At 45.3% G+C, this 19,360-nt stretch overlaps 1 protein-coding gene across 1 annotated transcript; it reads left to right on the top strand.

Annotated features, from left to right (window-relative positions):
• Positions 1-3,283: 3,283 nt before the first annotated feature.
• CMPK1 (cytidine/uridine monophosphate kinase 1) lies at positions 3,284-17,667 on the top strand. The gene is made up of 6 exons (XM_077278422.1): positions 3,284-3,493; positions 5,583-5,729; positions 7,909-8,061; positions 8,617-8,693; positions 16,287-16,383; positions 17,338-17,667. Exons 1-6 carry the CDS (start codon positions 3,356-3,358, stop codon positions 17,377-17,379), a joined length of 654 nt encoding a protein of 217 aa, XP_077134537.1. The 5' UTR covers positions 3,284-3,355; the 3' UTR covers positions 17,380-17,667.
• Positions 17,668-19,360: the final 1,693 nt, after the last annotated feature.

Consider the following 19,360-nt stretch of genomic DNA (forward strand, 5'->3'; position numbering starts at 1 on the left):
GGAGACAAGAATGGTGATGCAGCCATAGGATACAAGTCCGGAGATGCTGCAGCCATGGGAGACAAGTCCGGAGATCTTTTAGTCATCTTATGCCTTGTCACTTTGTCAGAGGGCATACCAGTACCCATCTAACCTGGCTCCCTTATGGATCCTTACCAGCTGTAGTTGTATCCAATGCTTATCAGTATGTCACCTTGCCTTATTAAGCTGTACTACATGTGTGTCTTCCATCAGTATGTCTGTTTGAACCACTTATATGTCTTGCACCATGCACTTTATATTACGCCACTCAAATATTTGTGTATGACCATCAGCTATTATCCTCCCAGGTATTATATAACATGACTATACAACTATATTTATAATCTACATTTTGTATATCTCTCTTGGACTCTCACTAGGCTCTTATATTGACTTGTACACCTTACCCTGGCTCTAACGTGGCACCAAGGTGTCGCTGCCCTTTGAATTTTATAATTAATTGTTTATGTATTAACAAAATATATTTTGCATGTTTAAAGTCATAATAAGCTGTATGAATGTTTTATTACTGCTCTGGTATCCATTTTTCCTTTGGTTATATATCATACTTCATTGGCGCAATGAAAGAGGAAATCTAGGAATTCAGCAGGAGGAAAATTACTTTGTAAAATCAGTGAAAATTTGTGGGATATGCTCTTCTGTGACCCTGATAATTATTTATTTATTTATTTATTTATTTTTGTGGAGGGTAGGCAATTAGAACTTCTGCTATGGGCAGGGCTGTGGAGTCGGTAAGCCAAACCTCAGACTCCGACTCCTTAATTTTCATGACACCGTCTCCACCAAAATGGGCTCCGACTCCAAAGCCCTGACTATGAGACTCCATGATTTCTATGCACGCCCCTGCATCCGGGATAAAATAAAAGCAAAGACTGGTCACTCATAAACTCGTTAAGGAATTGTGTGATAGAAGAAGTATTCAAACAAACACAAATTGAAGAGGTTTTCACTTTTAGCACCTGTCCACAGATTACAACGGCAGAGACCCCATTCCCGCGAATTCTCAAGAACAGGGGTCCCAAAGTCCCCTATGTAAATGAAGCATTGGTGAACATATGTAACTTCTATAGAGTTATAGAATACAGCCCCATAGAAGTGAATGAAGCAGTGATCACACATCCCCAGCACTACTATGCTCACACAGGGGTTTTGACCCCCTATACTTACATGGCGATGCAAGGCTGGGGACGTTTTCACCCATCCACAGTACAGGATGATCACTGCGAGGCCGACAGATGGATCCCCCACTACATGGAATTGACTTGTGGTCCTGTTCGTCTCAAGGAAAAAGTCTAGATTGAATATGCTGCAGTCAGGGGCGTAACTACACTAGGTGCAGGGGTTGCAATCGTACCCGGGCCCTGGAGCCCAGAAGGCCCAAAAAGTCACATTGGCCTATATAAAAAGACAAATGCTATTAAAGACTTGCAATAATTGGGGGCCCCATTGGAGCTTCTGCATTGGGGTCCATGAGCTCCAAGTTATGCCACTGGCTGCACTACTTTATAAGAGCGCCATGTCTGCCCCCATCACCCATAGCACAACTGGACAATCCCTAAAAGAAGTGGCCCCAGCTGACTATCCCTAATTTCCCAGGACTTTCAGATACATTTTGGCAGCAGCAGTGGCATAACAGCGATCTTTGGCCGTGCATCCTGTGTTACAGCCAAAGTCGCCACAGCTGTAAATACCAGTGGGGTAAAAATTGGGCTTACAGAATTTGCCATCCGATGAGCTCGCTGGTAACTCATTCTGCAGACTGCTATGTACTATGATACATAGAGGCTGTAGAAATGCTCCATAATAATGAAACCCTGCCGCATGAATAAGTTTTAGGCAAAAATGCAAAAATATTTGCCCTGAAGTGTCCATATCCTTTAATGCTCCTGACCCCATACACATATAGCAAAAGCTGTCCGAACATGCGTGTGATCTCAATGGGGAGAGAGAAGTAAGTCGCTGAAAACAGTCGAGGGGGTTCTGTTTTCAAAAATTCCATACAAGTAAATAGTGGAATAATTGCTATCGTGAATAATTGGAACCAAGGCAAGTGTCGGGACCCTCGGTGTACAGGAAGAAAAGGGCGTAATTACAGTAGGTGCAGGGGTTGTGATTGCATATCAGCCCTGGAGCCTAAGGGGACCAAAAAGTCCTTCTGGCCAATATGAAAAGGCCATTACTATTGCAGAGTTTTTGCATTGGGGTCCATGAGCTTCCAGTTACGCCACTGCAGTGAGCCCACTCCACTCTGCATGTATGGAGCAGGTTCAGGAGCTGAGCCCGCCGCATACATTACACCCATCTAAGTGCAGTGATCGCAGCCCTTTATGTGACAGAGGAATATTAAGAGGTTGGAAATGGGGTCCTGATGACATAGTCATGGCACAAGGGACCTACTAAAGCCCCCGTGTCTGCCGAGTTTCTACGCGGCTTCATAGGAAGATGGTATTTTTACAATATAAGCAATGTTAGAATATTCCAGTGTATGGAAAGTGATCGCAGATACCCCCTAGAGGGTCTAATAAAAATGTAAAAAAATTGTGAAAAAATTTGTGAAAGAGAATTGTAATGGCAGAATCGCTGCTTTTTTAGTCATTTTGACTCACCGAAAAAAAAACAATGAAAAGATATTGTAAAGTTGTGAAGACCCCAAAATGGAGATGATAAAATCTACAGCTCGTAACGCAATAAACAAGCCCTGATACAGCTCGAGGTATAGCTCCTGGAAGGCGAGGAGGAAAAATGGAAAGCGCAGACGCTGTCACCTCAGGGCCCGGATAGACCCGGCGCCGGCCCTGCTATGAAATGGTCTGTTGCCCATAGCAACCAATCACAGCGCAGCTCTCATTTCTTATAATTGTCTTCAAAAATGAAAACTTGTGGTAGCTATGACATTTTTTTAATTAAATCCGCCGTGATGTGGTCATTACCATCTATATACTGTGAATATGGAGTTTGGCCACTACCACTTATCTGTGTAGGGACACTTGAATAAATAGGGCTTTGAACCTAAACACCAGTCATTTCAATGCATTGATAAATTAACTGTATTGGGATTAAAAAAATAAAATAAAATAAAAATTGTGATTTCCAGATATTCAGAAGGTTTTAATGACCAAACTACTGGCAATTGCCCACAGTTAAGATGAAATCCAACGAGAAATGAGGTAACTGATAGGTGATTCAGCCAATCAGCGGTCAGCTCTGTCAAGGAAAGGGCGGGTCGTGGTGACGTACTTCCGGTGAGTGACACCTCAGCAGCTGGTAGGCGGGCGGCCGCGCCGGCTCCGTGCTCCGCCCTCTCCCGCTCTGTATGCTCTTCCGTGCTGTGTCCCGGTTCCCTCCAGTGTCCGCCCGCGCTCTCCTGTGTGCTGCCATGAAGCCTCTCGTAGTGTTCGTCCTCGGAGGACCGGGCGCGGGGAAGGGGACGCAGTGTGAGAGGATCGTGGAGGTGAGTGCGCGCGGCTGTCATTGCCTCCGGTGAGGCCGGTCCTGCTCCTTAGTAATCAGGGGGGACCGGGCACTACAAGGCTCAGCATGCCGGCGATACCTGTGTGACATCTCATCCATTGCAAGTTTTTTGTTCCTTCTTTGTAGAAAAAATGCACTAAAGGGTTAAAGCGCCGTCCCTTTAGTGTTTTTTCGCTTTCTCTATTCTTAAGTGTTTTTGTAATAATGCTCCAAATCTTTGTGCGCTTTTTTCTGAACGGAAATCAGATCCTTAATTTGCCAAGTGTGAACCCGGCCGGTCAGGACTCTTCTCCCTGTTATTACACCGTCACCCAGCTTTCCCAGGATCAGAGGCAAACGATCATTGTATCTATTCTGGCTTCGCACTGGTAGAACCTGCGTTTTCTGGGTGTGTGCGGGGTGAAACCTGACCCGAGATTACAGCGCATCGCCCAGCAATCGGCAGCCTCTCGCCCGCGGGCGATCTCTCCGCACAGAGCCAATGTCAGGATCTGCTCCTCACAGAATCTGCTCTCCGTGCACAATACTGCGGGTTTTGTAAGAAGTTTTGCAACCTAACGGTTCGTTTTATTCATTTGTTTCCCAATAATCTTGGCCGATCACCTGACGATCCAACAGAATACTCGTTCGTCGGATTAAATTATATTTTCTTATGCACAAAAGATCATTATTTTCGGCAGCGCGTCAAGCTGTGTAAACCGGACCTGTGCTGCCGAGAACCAAAAAAAAACAGAATGATCTATATATTACTGATCACTCATTGGTCGTTCTGTGTAAACAGTATTAAATTACCCTCAACAACCGGTAACCTGGTCGGCAGTCATATAACATGTAAAGTAACTGGACCTTTAGTTTTGGTGATATTGCAAGGGCATGATGAATCTACCACGGCAAAGAGGAGGCGGCTTGGGGTCCGGCTGTCGGCTCCGGCCGCTGATAGTCTTCTATTGACGTCTGGATCCTGGCCTGTGATATCTGCCCTGATATCTTCTCCCCCCCTATACCTCCAGCAGTGATGTTTGGTTGCATTGTTATGGGCAGACAATGGACAATTTGACCCCAAATTGATTTTTACATTTGAGGCATTGTGCAAAGATTTTCTTTCCCACCATACATTGCATCTTCCTCTTGGAAATAATTTCTATTGCTCAGCTGTATTTGTAATTCTGCAGGCTTCAGAGCTGAAATCTTGCACTCAGTAAGTTCAAATCTTGGATAGTTTGTCTTTGCGACAGACCCTGACGACATCTGGAGGAGTCCGGAGTAATTACAAACCCTTCATTTAGGTGCGGTCTCCGCCCTGCGGCCACAACTGCAAAAAAAATAGTTTTGCTTTGCTAAGTTTATACTCTGAAGACCATAAATGTGGTGCTGTGCCGGTCTCAGACTGTAATGACAGGTTTCCCAGATTTGTAGATCTATACAGCAGAAATGTATAAAGTACAAAGTCTCTTTGTGATGGAGCAGAAAAGCTCAGGATATTCCTGCTGCTCGTGCACAGACCGCCATGTTGGCAGCGATGAGCCGGCGCTGCTGGAGTAGTCGTAGCGGTGAGTGCATATTGGGGGGCTATACCGAAGGAAGGGTCCTTATATTAGACCAGGGGTGGCATCTCTTAGGCAGCTGCAGATAAGATGAATGTCGGCTGAATCTCACTATACGATGGGTTGGCTGACGGTCCCATGTGTATGGGGCGGCTGATGGTCAGGGGAGATATTGATCAGATATAACCGATTTATTATTGTCGATCGCATTGTTTGCCCGTAAATAAGCCGCAGGCAGACGTCATTCGTAAACTTTCTCTGGGGAAACACAGGATCGCTTGTCTGAGTGAGGGCTCCCCTGTAATGGGAGAGGCGGCATTAGGCGGACCGACCTCTACGTATGCTCGGCCTTAGACGCCGGTGTACCCTCCCGGTAATCTCTCCTACCGCACAGACACAATGCCGCAGACTTTGGAAGCTAATAACCCTACAGAAAGCAGGAGCTGGTACCAGTCACGTGTATGTTGAATATTTTTTGCCTTGTCTTTGCTCTTATTATGAGAATTATCCTCTTTTTATTTTTAGAAATACGGCTACACCCATCTGTCAGCGGGAGACTTGCTGCGTGACGAGAGGAAGAGGCCCGGCTCTCAGTACGGGGAACTGATCGAGTCTTACATTAGGGATGGGAAGATCGTCCCGGTAGAGATCACCATTAGCCTGCTGCAAAGGGTAAGAAGTGCTGGAGCGAGCGGAGGCCACCGACCTCCAGTACAGCGGATGCACACACGGGTATCGGTCATTTATATACATTTGTTTCCCCTGTGATTTTACGATGATGTGCCAGGAGAGTCATATTTGGGCACTAGTGATAAGTGAATGTGCTGGGATAAGGTGTTATCTGAGCATGCTCGGGTGCTAATGGAGTGTCTTTGGTGTCAGGAGACCTGAGATGTATGAAGCAAATCCTGTCCAAGCTGTTCAGCTCACACAAGATCACTCAGATGCAAGTGTAGCAAACCCTCAGCTGTGAGAAGTATTAGGTCTTTATAGATTTTTTTTTAACACCAAAATGTAATTCATTCACTACAGTCAAACAAAGATATTCACAAGAGTTAAGAGTAGATGCAGAAAAAAGTTTTACCAAGCTCACACTTTTTTTTTGCTCATTATGTAATGTTGAAAACTTTTAATGATTTCTATGAAGACACAAAACTCCATGATTGAGGGTTAATGTCGGGTGCGGCCCTTTGTAGTGCTGGAGATCAACCTGACACGTAGCAGCCAGTGACTATTGCATTAGTTCATCTTATCAGCGGCATTGTTAATTATTAATCCGTGACAATGCAAACACTGCTGGCTGTAAGAGAGGGGGATACAAGTGGGAGGACCCCTCTTTATGGTCCATAGGTGGGTGTTTTATTTGGTTACATGGAGGGTCCATTTTATGCCATAAGTCCTACAAAGTTTCTACTTAAAGGGGTCTGTTAAGGAGGACTTTCTCCACTTTCTCCATCTCTGCGGGACGTCATCACATGGGACAACTGCCAGAGATCTGCGGTTTATGACTCCTGAGACCAGGGGCCGATCACTGCAAGTTTCCAGGATGCTGATCCCCTGTTCTCATAAGACTTTCTAGGAATAATGTAGTGATCATTAGAATTAGTGTACAGATAAAAATATATATTTTTATAAAAAAAAAAAATCAATTAGGTCTTAATGTGTCTGTAGAAGTCCAAAGTATGAAGATCTAAAGTTCAATAAGGCATAAGATAAACACTCTGCAAAGGAGAATAGAAATAACCTTTTTTCTTTTTTTCTTTTTCTATCGTAATAGTCCTGTAAAAAGCCGCTGTAGGGCAAACATTGGGGTGATATTAGTGGGTCGGCACGTCTCAGCGTCTCCGCTCTGTGTGATCGGAGTGCAGTTTGTGAATTGAGAATATAATCTACGACAAGATCTGACATCCTGATTCTTTGTGCACAAGCAGGAGGGAAAGCACAATGATAGAACCAAACAGGTCTTTAATCATAAGATAAAGCCTCCTATGTACAATAGATAGCAGCCTGACCTTCCTCCCCAGACCCCCACACACAGAGCGCTCTGCTACTCGGTTTTGTATGGGAGCTCCATTGTTGGGCTCCTGGTTCCAGATAATCACAAAGGATCAGGCAGTCCAAAACTGGACATGCCATATCCTTAAAGGGGTTTTCACACTAACAAAGTTACCGTAATTTTAAAGTTGGTTTTACACCTTGGCTGTCGGCCGATCCCGCATGACGGTAATCTCGGACACCTCCCAGTAAAGAAACCGAATCTGCTGCAAACAGAACCAAATTCATTGCAAAACGAAAACCAGTCTTTGCATCTGTTTTTGCTTTGCTCATAACGGATCCAGTTTAATAATTATTATTACCGTGTTTGTTCCACTCGATTGACGACCGCACATGTGAACAGACCCTTGTGACATTTTGGAAGTGATATTTTGGGATACTAGTGTCTTTATCCGTCTTGTGCTGTTTGGGGGACCTTTTGGGTATATTAGTTTTGTCATACACTGCTTTCTTTACTGCCCGTCCCCTGGATCTATTTAGCGATATTGTTGTTGCAACGTTTTTATCTTTTTGATAATTTCGTGATGTTCTTGTCCATTTTTATAATTCAATATTAGTCATACAATAAATGCCATGAAAACGAAACCCAAAACAGATTTTTTTTTTTTTATTGTTTGCATTTTTTTTCAGTACATTATATAGTTTAATGAACGGTGTTATTCACAATCTAAATCTCGTCATGCGAAAATCAAGACATGTCGACGGAAAAATAAGTCATGGCTCTTGGAAGAATGGGCGGGGTGGACTGACGGGAAGGGGTTAATATTCTATGACTTAATCTCTCTTTCCGGTCCAGGCAATGGAGCAGACCATGGCGGCCAATATCGAGAAGAATAGGTTTCTTATTGACGGTTTTCCCAGGAACGAGGACAATCTGCAGGGCTGGGACAGGACCATGGATGGCAAAGCTGCTGTCTCTTTTGTGCTCTTCTTTGACTGCGATAATGAGGTGGGCTACGTCAGGGGGGACATACACAGATCTGTCTGTCCGTCCTTCAGCAGAGCATTGGCCTTGCATATGGAACAAAACTACCAGAAAACATGGGTTAAAAACTTTCTTCCCCTGCAGTGTTTTTATTAAACTCAAAACACTGCACTACTTACCCTCCCCGGGTCCAGCGCTGAGTCTCTTCCACTGCTCCAGCGTTTATTATTGTCTGCAGCACCTACCATCACTGCTGCCAATCACTTAGCTCAGAGGCTATGCCCCAGTTGATGGTATGAGCTGCTCAGAGCCATTGATTGGGTGCATCACTAGCTACATGTCAGTGCTGCAGCGAGTAAGACTGTGCAGGACCTGGGGAGGGTGAATAAAGGACCTTTTTTCTTTTTTTTTTTTTCCTTAAGCTGCAGCTAGAGTTCAGGGGGTATTCTGAAACCTTTTTTTAAACTGTCCTTTGGAAATTAATGGTATTATAGATGTTTTTTTTTTTTTTTTTTTTGCATGCCTGTGCAGGGGCTTTTCATGTCTGGAACCGTTTGTAATGATTTCCCCTTGTGTTAGACTTGTATTCATCGCTGCCTGGAGAGAGGGAAGAGCAGTGGGAGAAGTGACGATAACAGGGAGAGCCTGGAGAAGAGGTGAGTGCAGACTTCTCACACGCACAATATATCGTTATATGACCACGTGGATCTCTAGGACCAGCCCTTCACAAACCCTGGTGATATAAATAGCGGCACAATTGGTCACTTCTTGGGGTTATCCGTTCTAGGGTCGTTTACCCCTTTCTAACCCAAAGAAGATTTTTTTTTTTTTTTCCCTTCTACTGTATGTTGCCGGTAACCTTTGGCTGATATCTCTCAAATTAGTGTTTCTCCTTCGCCTCATTGGGGGACACAGACCATGGGTGTATGCTGCTGCCACCAGGAGGCTGACACTAAGTATTACAAAGAAAGTGATCTCCTCCCCTGCAGTATACACCCCTCTGCTGGCTCCCAGCTAACCAGTTCTTGCTTAGTGTCCGTAGGAGGCACACGGACGGGTCTGCTATTCAGACCCAAAGAATCTTTTTACTTTTACCTTTTACCGGACGAAGGGGGCGACGGATTCTTTCATATTCCGATCTCCCCCGAACCAACAACAGGCGAGCACGGGAGTTTCACCTCTCCGTATCCTCTCCTGCGACGTGGGAAGCCACTGCCTGAGCTGATTCTAGGGGCGACGGCCCTTTCATGGGACCGATCTCCCCCTCATCAGACGAGCACTGGAGTGTCACCTTCAGTATCCTCTTCTGCAGCCAGGCCTATTGCCGGACATCAGCCCTGCCCACCAGGTTATACCCTCGGCTGTTCAGAGGCACAATCCAGTGTGGCGTCCGAGCAGCCCCCACTGCATCACCACTATTAAGAGCGGATGGTACAAGGAGGCGGACGGTTCCTCTCCTCCTCCCTAACAAACGGATGATGGATTGAGGTTTATCCCTGCACCGTCCACGCTGCACAAAACAGCGCTGAAACCCACATCCGCGGCGGCTCCATGCCGGGACGCGCAACGATGGTGAGTGGATCCATCTTCAGAGGGATATCCATAAAGGCGCAGGCAGCCTTAGCCACTTTCCTGTGGCCCACCTCTCTGAGGTAACGCTCTGGCCGGCTGCAAAAATTTAGCCCCTGGCTTCGGCCGATGTGTAGGCCGCATCCCGGAAGTCTCCTGAAACGCCCCGCTGGTGTCGCCCGCCTGCTACAGAAATTTAGGCCCCGGCTTGGGCCTATTCAGCATCGTGTCCGTCGCTCCGCCCCCCGAGTTGGCGCTTCTCGCTCTCTGCGAGATTTTATCTACTCTGCAGCTCACAGTGGCCATCTTGGTCCACCCGGCCGGCTCACACTGAGGCAACGATTTTTAGCATTAAGGGGGCACAACCACTCTACATCAAGGCATTAAACGCGCAAGTATTCTCCCTTCTTAAAGGCACATGTAGTATTGTCTGGTTTTTAAAGGCGCATGTAGTATTGTCTGGTTTTAAAGGCGCATGTCCAGTATTGTCTGTTCTTAAAGGCGCAGGTCCAGTATTGTCTGGTCTTAAAGGCGCATGACCAGTATTCTCTGTTCTTAAAGGCGCATGTCCCGTATTGTCTGTTCTTAAAGGCGCATGTCCAGTATTCTCTGTTCTTAAAGGCGCATGTCCAGTATTGGCTGGTCTTAAAGGAGCATGTCCAGTATTGTCTGGTCTTAAAGGCACATGACCAGTTTTCCCTGGTCTTAAAGGCGCATGGCCAGCATACCCTGGTCTTACGCACATGGCCAGTATGCCCTGGTCTTAAAGGCGCATGACCAGTACTCCTTGGTCTTAAGGGCACATGTCCAGTATTACCTGGTCTTAAAGGCACATGACCAGTACGTCCTGGTCTTAAAGGCACGTGACCAGTATGCCCTGGTCTTAAAGGCACATGACCAGTAGGCCCTGGTCTTACGCACTTGGCCAGTATGCCCTGGTCTTAAAGGCACATGACCAGTATGCCCTGGTCTTAAGGGCACATGACCAGTATGACCTGGTTTTAAAGATACATGACCAGTATGCCCTGGTCTTAAAGGAACGTGACCAGTATGCCCTGGTCTTAAAGGCACGTGACCAGTATGCCCTGGTCTTAAAGGCACGTGACCAGTATGCCCTGGTCTTAAAGGCACGTGTTCAATATGCCCTGGACTTAAAGACACATAACCAGTATGCCCTGGTCTTCAAAGCATATGACAAGTATGTCCTGGTTCTTACAGGCACATGACCAGCATGCCCTCCTCCTAAAGGCACAAGACCAGTATACCCTGGTCTTAAAGACGCACGACCAGCATTCCCTAGTCTTAAAGGCGCATAACCAGTATTTACTGGTCTTATGGGCACATCATCAATCCTAAGCTGGTCACTCTAACTGAGCTCTGGAGCCTTCCGCCGCTCATCCCTAAGGCTACGTTCACATTAGCGTTAAGCTAATGTGCGTCGGCGACGCAGCGGCGACGCATGCGTCATGCGCCCCTATACTTAACATGGGGGACGCATGCGTTTTTTTTTGTTGCGTTGTGCGACACATGCGTCTTTTTTGCCGCAAGCGTCGGACCAAGAAAACGCAACAAGTTGCATTTTTTCTTGCGTCCGATTTTCGGCAAAAACCGACGCATGCGTCGCAAAACGCAGCGTTTTTGCGTGCGTTTTGACGCGTTTTTGCGTGCGTTGTGCGTTGCTTCGCCGACGCAGCGGCGCACAACGCTAGTGTGAACGTAGCCTAACCGCAACCCAGATATACATGGTCCCTCTCCTACATGGGAGCTTCCGCTAGCAGGGGCCGCAAGTGTTCTAGAAAAACGTACAGGCGTCTGCAAAACGGTAGTTTTCATTTCCTAATCTCTCCCCTATGATTGGTTAAGAACAACGCTGAATATGGATCGCATATTGCCTTGGATTGCAAGAGCTTCAGAAAAAGAGGGACTCTCCTATTTATACCATCAACAAATCGACGAGCAATTCAATGGACAGAAGCCGCTAAGTAGGTTGCCATACCTGGTCTGATTTTTATGGGCGACGGGTCCTTTTAAGGGCACCGATTCCCCCCACATCTTCAACAGACTAACACATGCAGTGTCGCCTCCATGTATCCTCTTCTGCATCCAGGCCTAATGCCAAACAACCTGCCTTGTCCACCCGGGGACCTCAACTCTGGGGATGTACAGAGGCACACATCTTTGGCGTCCAAGCACCCCCCTTTGTATCAATTTAGGGGATGATGCAAGAAAGCGGACGATTCCTCTCCACGTCCCTGTTAACGGAATGGTGGATCGAAGGTTCCTAATTTTCTACTCTGCACGAAGATGGCAAGAGGCCTGCTGGTTGCAGCCCCGCATTCTGCCACTTGGCAGTCTAACCGGATGGAATTTCTTGAGGTATACCTACCAGTATCCCTGCCCGATGTATCATCAATTAAAAAACCACAGACGGTTGGATAGCAAATCTGGTTCGTTCTGTCTTGTGGCTTCGGGTTCAGCGCTCTACCCTTTAGCGCCACATGATGTTGCTTGACCAATAGTCTCCTGGTCAGAGACCTTGACTACTTCAATTCAAATCAAATCTTCTGAGCGGGAGACTAACAAGGGATCGTATTTTTTCTACAGACCCATCCAGCAGTAGAAGCATTGTCCTGGACAGTGTAGATCTAAGGGATCTTGGTTTCACGAAGGAGAAAATGAAAAGTATGATCATTCCTGGACCTCAAACTTCTAACAACCTTTGACAAGGCCCTCCTTTTTCAGATGCAGTTCCTCCGCTCAGCCATTACTTCAACAGAAAAAAAAAAAAAAAAAAAGTGGAGTTTTCTGGCATCCATCGACATTCGGCTTTCTTACCCTCACATGCCTACTTTTTTCCCCTCTACAATTATCTCTTCTCCTTTCCATTCGCGAACAGCATTTTCAAGTCACGACCTTACCCTTCAGCCTGGCTACCGCACCACAGTGGTCGCAACGCTCATAGCAGTTGTCATGTGCTTCTTGCACCCTAGAAACATGGTTGTCCTGCCCTACTCGGTCGACTTTCTAGCCGCTCTACAAGGACTACGCTAAGTTGTCTATATCACTTGCAATACCCTCTCACTAGGAAGTTTTTTCCTCATTCCCAGCCCAGCAGATCCTCTTTGACGATGATCCTACACAAGAAGGATGGTAATTCTCTCTCTCGAGTCAAGGTCGTGGCCCTTCAACACGGAGCTTGTGCACTTGATCACTCATTCCCTCGGTTCATTCAATTAGCTAGGAGGGTTCCGAGCAATAAGATGAAAACGGAAGTAGTTTTCTTTTGCTCCGCTCATTTTCAGCAAGTCAATCAGGCTTTCAAAAGGTAGTCTCTAAGCTCCTTCCTCATCCAGAGCCTTCTTCTGGTCCAATGGTTATTAGGGATACCAATGCCCGTCTTCTTCTCCCGATCATTTCTCTGGGGATCCGAACAGTACGGCTAATCCTACAGCAGGTCTACTGCCCTTAGGCGGGTCAACCATCCGTCTTCAATTTGGATAATGTCACGGCTGTACCATACGTCAATCATCTCGCAGGTACCCACAGTCAAGCGCCATGGCCGAGGTACCTCGCACTCTCTGATGGGCCGAGATCTATCATTCGGTGATCTCAACAGTACATGTCCCTGGAGTAGAACACTGGGCGGCTGACATATTCAGCCGTCAGGGTTTTCTCCTCAAGTGAGTGGGAACTTCACTCGGAAGTCTTCCTTCACATCTGCCTTCACTGGAGTACTCCAGATGTAGATCGGATGGCGTCCAAGCTGAACGCCTATGTACTCCAGTTCATGGTTTGGCTTCAAGATCCAAGTCCATCGCAGTGCATGCTCCGTTTCTTCCACGGTACCAATTTCCATAACTCCTCTTCCACTACGTCTGAGATCTTTTTGGAAGCAGAAAAGGCCCCCAGTGATCCCGGGAGACCCGCACTGACCATGTCAGGTTTTCTCGCTTGCGGTACTAGTATTCTCCGTCTTATTTCGTCAAAACTGGAAATATGGATCTTCTCGCAGGGAGCCTTCACCTGTAGTTCTTCCCTACCGCGTACCGTTAGATCTGGGGGACCTTAATGGTCCTGGGGATCTTACAGTAGACTCCTTTTTCGATCCAGAAAGACTTTACTATCAGGGAACGTCACTCCCCTTTTTTCTCTGCGTTCTTGTCATCCTGATGAGTCTTCAGAGCTTGCCACTCTGTTCCTTTCAGTCTTTTTTCCTTGTTACCATCAATGCATCGTTGCCCTCAAGCCATCCCCTTCCCTCGTTGCCAAGGTGGTTTTGTATTCCCACTGTTGCAGGGGCATCGTCCTCTCATCTCTTTCGGCTCCAGTCCACACAACGGAATGGGTTCTCCATAATCTGGAAGAAGTGAGTGCTCCAAGTGGGTACGTATCGAGGACGGCGTCCTTCCGAAGGTTGGACACTTTGCTTGGGCTTCTCGATGGTAAGTAGGCTTCCCGACGGTCACAGGAAGGGTTTAGCCGTGTTCATCGGCCACGTTAGCCTGGTGGATTCTTTTCACCATCCAGGAGTCCTTCCGTGCTAGAGGTCAGCCTATCTCCCTGTCTCAGGGCTCTAGGCACCAGGCGTCGGCAAGCACGACCGCAAGCTTGCGAATTCCTCCAGTCCGCATGCATTCTTGAAGCACTATAATTCACACACTTCCACAGATGTGAGTCTGGGCAGGCGGACTTTGCAGGCCGCCTTGGCGCACTTGTAAGTAGCGGTTACACGGCCTGATCTGATGTTGTCCCCACCCAGGGACTGCTTTGGGACATCCCATGGTCTGTGTCCCCCAATGAGGCGAAGGAGAAATAGGGATTTTTGTGTACTCACCGTAAAATCCTTTTCTCCGAGCCATTCATTGGGGGACACAGCTCCCTCCCTATTATTAGTTGTATTTGTTTTTATCATTTGATATGTTATACTCTCATATATAATGTGACATGCTATACGCTTATATGTTGTTATTGATCTCCTACTGCTTTTGCACCGAACTGGTTAGCTGGGAGCCAGCAGAGGGGTGTATACTGCAGGGGAGGAGCTAACTTTCTTTGTAATACTTAGTGTCAGCCTCCTGGTGGCAGCAGCATACACCCATGGTCTGTGTCCCCCAATGAATGGCTCGGAGAAAAGGATTTTACGGTGAGTACACAAAAATCCCTATTTTTGCAATGCATCTATTTTTTTTTTTTTTTTCTTTTTAATTTATTTACATAAACACTTTTTTTTTGTCTGAAAGGGTTAGTTCTATAAATAAAAGTATCACTCGCCCACAGGATATGTAATAACTGTTGGATCAATGGGGTCTGAATGAGACGGGGCAGTAGTTCTGCACGTGCATTCATTCTCTATGGCTCTGAAGCCCAAATGAATGGAGCGTATGTGAGCAGCTGTCTGCTGTACACTATAGCTGGCAACTTGCTGCATCAGCCATGATCAGTGTTTAGACCATCCATATCTGTTTAACCGCTTAGATGCTGCTGTCAATAGTGACTACATCATATAAATGGTTAACAGAGTGTGGGGGCTGCCTATTTATCCCAATTGGTGCCCTCAGATCATGATTGTGTGGTCCTGATGTTTGCCATGGCAGTTCATGACCAAATAGCGGCCTTAGAGTCTGACGGCTGTTGTAACCTGTTCAGAAGTTAGCGGCATTTAGGTGGTAAAAATACATATTTTCATTTCTGTCATGTCACTTTGCGTTAATTCCTGAAACTCACCTGAAGGGTTAATAAACTACCTGACTGCAGCTTTCAGTATGTCAGTGAGTGCAGTTTTTAAAACGGTATCACGTTTGGGGGTTTCTCAATATATGGGACCCCTAAAGTCTCTTCAAACCTGGATAGGTCCCTAAAAAAAATAAATTTTGTAAATTTCCTTGAAAAATTACTGCTACATTTTTAAACCTCCTAAAATGCAAACAAAATAAAAGAACATTTCACAAATGGCGCTGCTGTAAAGCCGACATGTGGGAAATATTATTAATGTTTTTCAACGTATGACTATCTGGATTAAAGGGATAATCATTCAAAGTTTGAAAATTGCTAATTTTTTTTTTTAACATTTTTCTCAAATTTCTGATATTTTTTTATAAACAAGCACAAAACATATCAACCTAAATTTACCACTATCATAAAGTATGTCACGAAAAAACAGTCTCAAAATCACTGGGATTTGTTGAAGCGTTCCAGAGTTATTACCAAATAAAGTGACACTGGTCAGATTTAAAAAAAATTTTGGGTTAAACTTTGTCAAGAGATGTTGTCACGTTCCGTCAGCACAAAGAAATCCCTGTGATGTGGTAAATAAGAGAGGGAGGAGGGGGATGCGGCTGCAGTCTCCCCTCCTGGTCCTGTGTGCTGTGAATTGGGGGCAGTAGAGCTGGAAATATCGAACTGTCATTGCAAGACTGTGCGTTCTGATCATCACATCGGGAAGAAACTGCCCACCCTGCAAGTATGATGACAGATATACACAGAAAGCAGCAGAGGGGGGGGGGAATTAAAATATTTAGCAGCACAACGGCGTTGGTCAAAGACGAGTGCACACCCCTGACTCACAGAAATGGGACTTCTATATCTGATTGTAATTGCTGCACCCACAAAAATAACTGAAAGCCTTTTGGATTACATGTGCAAAGCCAAGTTTCTTAGCTGTGTTCTCCTTCATGTTCCAGGATCCAGACTTACCTCCAGTCCACCAGGCCCATCATTGACCTGTATGAGCAGAGGGGAAAGGTCCGAAAAGTTGATGCTTCACAGTCTGTAGATCAGGTCAGTTACAACTTACACGTGAGAGAAACTATAACAAGACATCTGCTGCTGTTTGAGAATCTGTCGCCAGGTTTTGGCTGAGTGCAGCATAAATTAGAGGCAGAGACCCTGATTATAACGCTGGGTCACTTACTAGGCTAATTGCTGTGGTTTAGATAAAATATGGTTTATCGGCTGCAGCTCTGCTAGTCCTCGATATTCATAACCACTGTCTCTCTCCCTGCCCCCAGCATTGATTGGCTGCTTGTTGCCTATGCACAGTCTTGTTGCCTATGCACAGCTGTCACTCAATGGCCTGGGAGAAGATGGACTAGTGAGAGGACTAACTGAGCTGCAGCAAGTGAAACCCTGATGGGAACCTAACTGCAGGGACAAACCAATAAATGACACCACTGCAATCTGGGATCTTATTCACATTAGGAAGCATATAACTGGGGACTGATTCCCTTTAAATGACGTAAATATTGATCTGATGCTTAAAGGGGTTGGATTATTTGATCATCTTTGTACCCATTTAATGTCCATGTAATGCAGGGATTTATGGGGTCCCCCCAAACTTTTAGCTTGTTTCATGCTTTTTTCTGATGGATGAACGAGTCCCCTCCTTATTAAAGGGGTAAAGTTATCCTTTTGCCAAAGAATAGGGGATACGTTCTTGATCACTGGGACCCCCATCATTCCTTATGCAGTGTTTTGTGTTCAGTGGAGTAAGTACCTTTGCCAATTTATTTTTCATGGGACTATTGGAGATATAGTGCTTGACTAATTCTGCCTAAGTCCCGTTGACCATGAATTGGCACAAGCTGGACCTTCTCTTCATTCAAACAGGAATAGGGGGTCCTGGGGGCCCCCCTGTTCTATAATTTACCACCTTTTTAATGCTGAATTAATAACATTTTTCTAATATCGACACTCTTTATAACTTTTCTATTTCTTATTTTTTTTATTTTCCAGGTCTTCAACAAAGTCAAAGAAATCTTTGAGCATGAGGGATAATGAGGATTCCTGAGACTCGCCCGCATCATAAACTTTATTCATTGCCTAGTTTATATCTATTTTTTTTTTCATGTATGCACTGTAATATCGGGTTATATTGTACTGCCATGTCTTTTTATTTCTGCCAACCCTTCTCTTCCTGCAGAGTTTTACTGTTTCTTCGTAGCCCACCATCTGACATGCAGAGCACAGCTGTGGGGGTGGAGGGGTTAAATGTCCACAGTAAAAAGTGACCCTTTTATATTTATTCAGAAAAATGGGCTAAATATATTTTATGATAGAATCGCAGCCCGTGGTTTTTCTCTTTTTTTTTTTTCAGGATTTTGGAAAGTTTGTTGTCTGTATATGATGGGGAGGCAGCGCTGGTGTTGACGAGGACATCGCCAGGTGGTTCTGGCAGTGGCATCATTGGGCCAGGGGGGGTGATTTTTAGTTTCTGGTGGACTCATTGACCCTCTGGTGTGTGTGTGTGTGTATGTATGTATGTATGTATGTATGTATGTATGTATATATATATATATATATATATTTTCATTCATATATTCTTTTTAAATAGTCATCCTAAAAATTGTCCGACTGACTGCATTTTTCATGAAAGCCAGTGGTCTGATATATTAAAAAAAAACAACCCTGCTTCTTAGGGGCAACTGCCAGAGTTGACCTCTTCATTGTTGATGGAAAAGTGGAACCTTGGCACAATAAACGGAGGTATTACCGGCATATAAAATATATTCACTAGATAGGTGATGTGTATATGACTGCTGTGACCTCCATCGATCAGGAGTAAAGGGATTCCCCCGGATAGGTGATGTATGTATGATTGCTGGGACCTCCAATGATCAAGGTTATAGGGATCCACCAGGATAGGAAATACATGTATGATTGCTGGGGTGGGGGGGCGGTCCTTCGTTCATCTTTGGGACCCCCAATGATTATACATTTACCATCTGTCCTGTGGATAGGTGATAAATGTTTTTTTTTTTTTTTTTTCGTTTTTTTTGTTAATGGACAACTTTATGTGCCCAGCTTTAATAGGAGTGCATGAGTTAAAGGGTTAATACCTGCAGGCGGCTCTGTGTCCCCCCCAAGCCCTGCCCGCTCTCATTTACCTGCACTATGACATTCCTGGAAGGTTTGTGCTCACCTGTGTTAATGAGGGGTGAGGGATCAGTGCGTTTTGGTAGATGTAGAGGTTTGCAGTTACGTCTTCTACATTACAACTAATGGGTAGAGTTATTCTAAAGTGGAGCAGCTGTGTTATAAGGCAGTGGGATACACGCTGACCTGGAATAAGATAAGGTTTAAAGGGACACTAGGGAAATCTGATGCATTCTGTTTCGGGAGTGCAGGACCTTTGTGGGTGGAGCCTGCCCCATCATGCTCCTCCCCCTCCAACGCCCTGCGCTATACATGCTGGTGTCTGTTCCTGGAGGACCTCCGCAGGCGTCTTAGGGTGTAACACTATATGTAATGCTGGTTGTATCTTGTCCTTCCAGTTTACTGGCTTTTCCAATAAGCCTGAGGTATCGGATATACAAAATTTTTTTTTTTTTTTGTTTTAAAGTAAAGTTTACGTACTGTATCTTAACTTAGAATAAATGCGGCGTCAGAGAATATCCTATTGGTTAAATCAGAATTTTGTGTTTATGTATTTTATATTTGGCATTTTATTTAATTTTTTAAAATAGAGATCCTTCAATTTGTATTCACAATTAAAATTGGTAATCTTGGCACTAGGGATAAGAGTTTTCAGCAGGTTCTGTATCATCAGAGGCAGGATTGCAATGACAGGTAACACCTCTATATACAGCTGATGGGGAATCCACCAATCACAGGCGATGTCACAGCTCCTGCTCTCTTTTACAATGACTCTTGCACATGCTCATTAGGTGCCTCAATACAAAAGATGGGGGTCTGAGCCTGTTCATTGCTGCTCATGTTCATGTGCTTTCCCTAAAACAGCTTGAAGTTAGTTTAAAAA

Source organism: Ranitomeya variabilis, chromosome 8 (genome assembly GCF_051348905.1).
Source record: "Ranitomeya variabilis isolate aRanVar5 chromosome 8, aRanVar5.hap1, whole genome shotgun sequence".
NCBI lineage: Eukaryota > Metazoa > Chordata > Amphibia > Anura > Dendrobatidae > Ranitomeya > Ranitomeya variabilis.

What these genes read in the sequence shown, in the direction of transcription:
- CMPK1 (XM_077278422.1), top strand. Translation starts at nt 3,356, where the DNA reads ATGCTCTTCCGTGCTGTGTCCCGGTTCCCTCCAGTGTCCGCCCGCGCT. An exon ending in CCATTAGCCTGCTGCAAAGG is followed by an intron (nt 5,730 to 7,908) that starts GTAAGAAGTGCT and finishes TTTCCGGTCCAG; the next exon opens with GCAATGGAGCAGACCATGGC. An exon ending in AGGGAGAGCCTGGAGAAGAG is followed by an intron (nt 8,694 to 16,286) that starts GTGAGTGCAGAC and finishes TTCATGTTCCAG; the next exon opens with GATCCAGACTTACCTCCAGT.